The following is a 3882-nucleotide window of genomic DNA, read 5'->3' on the forward strand; positions in this document are numbered from 1 at the left end:
ACCAACCCAATCGTACATCCAATATTACCTCCCCTGTCTCGCAAAAACCACTTCCGCCAAACCCGTTTCCTCTTTTCCCCTCTTCACCATCTCCTCCTTTCCTTCACTTTCTTCACTTTCCTTTTCGCCATTCTTTCATCCTAGTCCTTCAAACATTGAACTCCCTTCCCAAGCACCCGACATCACACTGTGCTGTGCTGAACTATTCTCCATGACGTACTGCGGCAACATGCAGCCCCGACAACACTTCCTCACAGAAGACGTAACCCCCATTACCGACCGGTGACACGCAAAAGACAAGCCATGCAACACGCCGAAACAAATTCTTTTTTTACAATAACATCAGTAATCTCTCCAAGTCCATCCCGGCCTCGTCCCCGAGAAGGCTCGAGTTGCGAAGTGCCGATTCCCGCACGTCGTACCCACGCACGGGCCCGCACTGCAAGTTGCCATGCGGTCGCCATCCGTCTCTGGCCCTCCGTTGTCTTGTTCCGGCTTCCATTAACGACTTCACATGCTGTTCTACACCATCCACAAGGGCCCCCACGGCCTCGTCCTTCACCCCGACCAACCCCAGTTGTTCTATCGCTATTCTCTTCATTCGCTGCCGAAGTCTTAAGAACAAATCGATGTCTATCGCTTGACCTGGACGCATAGGATAGTATGGCATTCCATCGTAAGTGGCAATCTCGGGTGAGTACGACTGTACCATCTTGGCAGGCGCAACTTGTGCACTCGCGTTGGATATTGGAGACGGCGGTGGCAGTTTCGGTGTGTTCTCCACCGGTCTTCGTCGCACTTTAGGAGAAGGCTTTTCAGGTGCCTTTGGTTTGGGTGGTCTTGGTCGATCACTAATCTCTGTCCCGCCTCTTGATGGGGCACGTTTCATCTTCTTAACTGGGTGCGCCGACGGTGACTCATCCACTCCACTTGTCCTGATGGTACCATTCGCCAGGTCTTCGCGCGGTCTCTTGTGGCCTACCTTAGATAGTTTGTTCTCTGCTTTGATGGGTGCTTGCGCTGTGAGAGATCCTAGTTTCTCTCGTCGAGGGCCGGTTGGTCGCCGGTCCTTGAGCGGGACCACAACTGGCAAATCGCGCAAACCATCCCGTCTCTGCTGGGCATGGAAGAAGATGTCTTGGATGATTTCGTTATGTACATGGATCTTCTCTCTCGGAAGCACTTTGAGCAGTTCATCCTCGAATCGGGATCGCGTCAGTCGTGCGCTGATGAAGGCGCGAAACACCTCGACATAGCGAGAGCACGCCTCCGTTGTAAGGCCAGCAGATACAAGACGCTTGCGCATGGCATCGGGTTTCCCACTCATTTATACTGTAGGATGCGGTGTTGCACAGAAGCCTTGGATCGAATGACGCGGTTTGATTCAAATCTGTGTCATCCTGCTAAACAAAAAGCTGGGTGCGGGTTCACCGAAAAGCTTTGGGTTAGAAGTTTTCTATGTTACAGAGGGGAAGTCTTGTTGCAGATTTCCAACGGAGAATTCGATCCCCAATCGCAGCAGAAACGACGCGAGAAGACGTGATTCAAAGATATAGAACAAAAGAAAACCACTCCGATTGCCCTTGGGTGTGACAATAATGCTTAAAAAAGGATGTATATTCTAAGCTGCTTTGCAAGACTGGTGCTATGCAGAAGAAAAAAAAGGCTCCAAACAGAGTTGTGATTGAAAGACAGGCAGGTGGTGTCCTTCCCCTGATTGATCTCGACAGCAATAGAGGTTGTAACCGGTTTGAGTTGGACAGAAAGCGAAGAACTTGGGCGGTCTCCTGAATGGGTTGTGTGAGGTATTGAGTTAGTCGCAATGTTTGAAGAATGATTTGTTGGCTCACGAGTGACGGAAAGATGCTCGCTTATCGATGAATGACATAAATAACGAAAATAATGAGAAATGATGGGCTCTGAGGTTACTCTGTTCCGTGCGTTGAGAGACAGCTGTCCATGTGAAAATCGAGGAATCCCGAACGGTTCGAGAAGCGGGGCGGTTGCGAGGAATCAGGTGCTAGAATTGGGAGGACGATGTTGCGGCGCGATGAAAAGTGCGGTCTCCGCCGGGCTTTGAGCTCACGAGGGGAGACGTTGAGGCGTACAAGACTTGACCTCGGGGCGTTGGATGGGTTCGGAAGGCGGTATTTTTGGCCGTGCCACACCTTGGCAAAAAATTTTCGAGGCAAGGCGGTAGCCAACGCGAACGGGAAGCCCTACACGCTTCAATGCACGGTACACGTGTACAATCTTGCCCGCCCATTTCTGCCCACTCCTCTTCGGTCCGAACGGGTCCCTCCCCTTAGCCCCAAACGGCCCTCTTTCCGCCCTCACGATCTCCCGCCCTCCCCCCCCCTACTCCCAGTTCCGCTTTCGGTTAGCTGAAGCAACCAGGCCTAATCCCCGCCCATCACATCTTAACCTCCTCACCTACTACTCTCTCCATTCTTCAGAATCACCTACCCGACTTGTCATGGGCGATACGAGGTTCCAGGCAGACATGTGTGCTTTTGTATCATATATCCCGCTTTCGCGATCAGGGTTGCCTCATTCCGAACTATCATCAAGAGTAACTCCATCTTTCCGCTCTATTCCTCATGTTGCAATCAGCCCGAACTGCGCCGTACGAATGGTCGTCAGTCCTGGAGTCGATGACAAGGCCGAAGTCACAGAATATTTCAATAACGTCGGATTTGATCGCTGGAATCGTATATATTCCGAAAATGGTGAAGTCAACAAAGTCCAGCTGGATATTCGTCAGGGCCATGCCCAAACAGTCGAAAAAGTTTTGAAATGGGTCGATGAAGATCGCAATGCAGACAAGCTCTCTTTCTGTGATGCTGGTTGCGGTGTCGGATCACTTACATTGCCCCTACTTGACCGCGGTGCAGTCGTAAGCGCATCAGATATTAGTGCGGCGATGGTCAAGGAAGCAGAACGACGTGGAAACGATGTCATTCCTGACAAAATGAAGAATGTTTCGTTCGCAACGAGCGATCTCGAATCTATCACCGGCCAATACGACACGGTCTGCTGTATCGATGTCATGATCCACTATCCTACTGAGAAAGCCGCCGAGATGATTTCAAGACTTGCGGAGCGCTCAAACCGTCGCTTGATCATTAGCTTCGCTCCAAAAACATTCCTGTTGGGTATGTTGAAGAAGATTGGTGAATTTTTTCCCGGACCGAGCAAGGCAACACGAGCATACTTACATTCTGAGGAAGACATAAGAAAGGCCATTGAGCAATGCGGCTTCAAGGTCAAAAGAACGGAGTTCACGGGCACTAGGTTTTACTTCTCCAGACTGTTGGAGGCAGTTAAAGAATAGACACTGAGCAGCCCTTTGCGTCACACTGAATAGTTTCTCTGAATGCGAGTTGATACAAGCAAAATATATATAGGCTTTTCCCAAGATTTTGGACCATAGTGGTGGATATGTCAACTCGATTACACTTGGATATGCTTTTCATTCTACGCTTCCCAGGTAAAATGAGAAACAAAATCCACGAGTGCCAATCCGCGTTGGGGTTACCTGGTAAATGTGATCAGGCTCGAAGAAATCTAGACGAGCCACTGTTTTAATCCATGCCCATGTTCATGGTGGCTTGGCAGCTGCCGGTAGGAAGGAATGTATCTACAGTTACAGACGATCAAATAGTCGTAGTACCACTCTAGTTTGCAATCGGCCATCTGGAAGGACGCGGCGCAAATACATCATGCGGTTCAATGAAAAGACCATCGTCCTTTCCCCCCACTGGGTTCTGTCCCTTGCCCGGCATGCTGTCTTCAGGCATGGTTGACCCGAGTGAAAACAGTCCTGGGGAATGACCTCCTGCATTGCCGGACATGGGTGGAGGCGTCAAAGGTGACAAGTAA

At 50.3% G+C, this 3882-nt stretch overlaps 1 protein-coding gene; it reads left to right on the forward strand.

Moving 5' to 3' along the window:
* The first annotated feature begins 303 nt into the window (after nt 1-303).
* CHC_T00006043001 (hypothetical protein) lies at nt 304-1910 on the forward strand. XM_005717812.1 is given in 2 exon segments: nt 304-657; nt 658-1910. The coding sequence occupies 1 exon segment, from the start codon at nt 304-306 to the stop codon at nt 655-657; it is 354 nt and encodes a 117-aa protein (XP_005717869.1). The 3' UTR covers nt 658-1910.
* The last annotated feature ends 1972 nt before the right edge of the window (nt 1911-3882 follow it).

The sequence above is a fragment of the Chondrus crispus genome, genomic scaffold (genome assembly GCF_000350225.1).
Source record: "Chondrus crispus Stackhouse genomic scaffold, scaffold_339, whole genome shotgun sequence".
In the NCBI taxonomy this organism is placed as follows: Eukaryota; Rhodophyta; class Florideophyceae; order Gigartinales; family Gigartinaceae; genus Chondrus; species Chondrus crispus.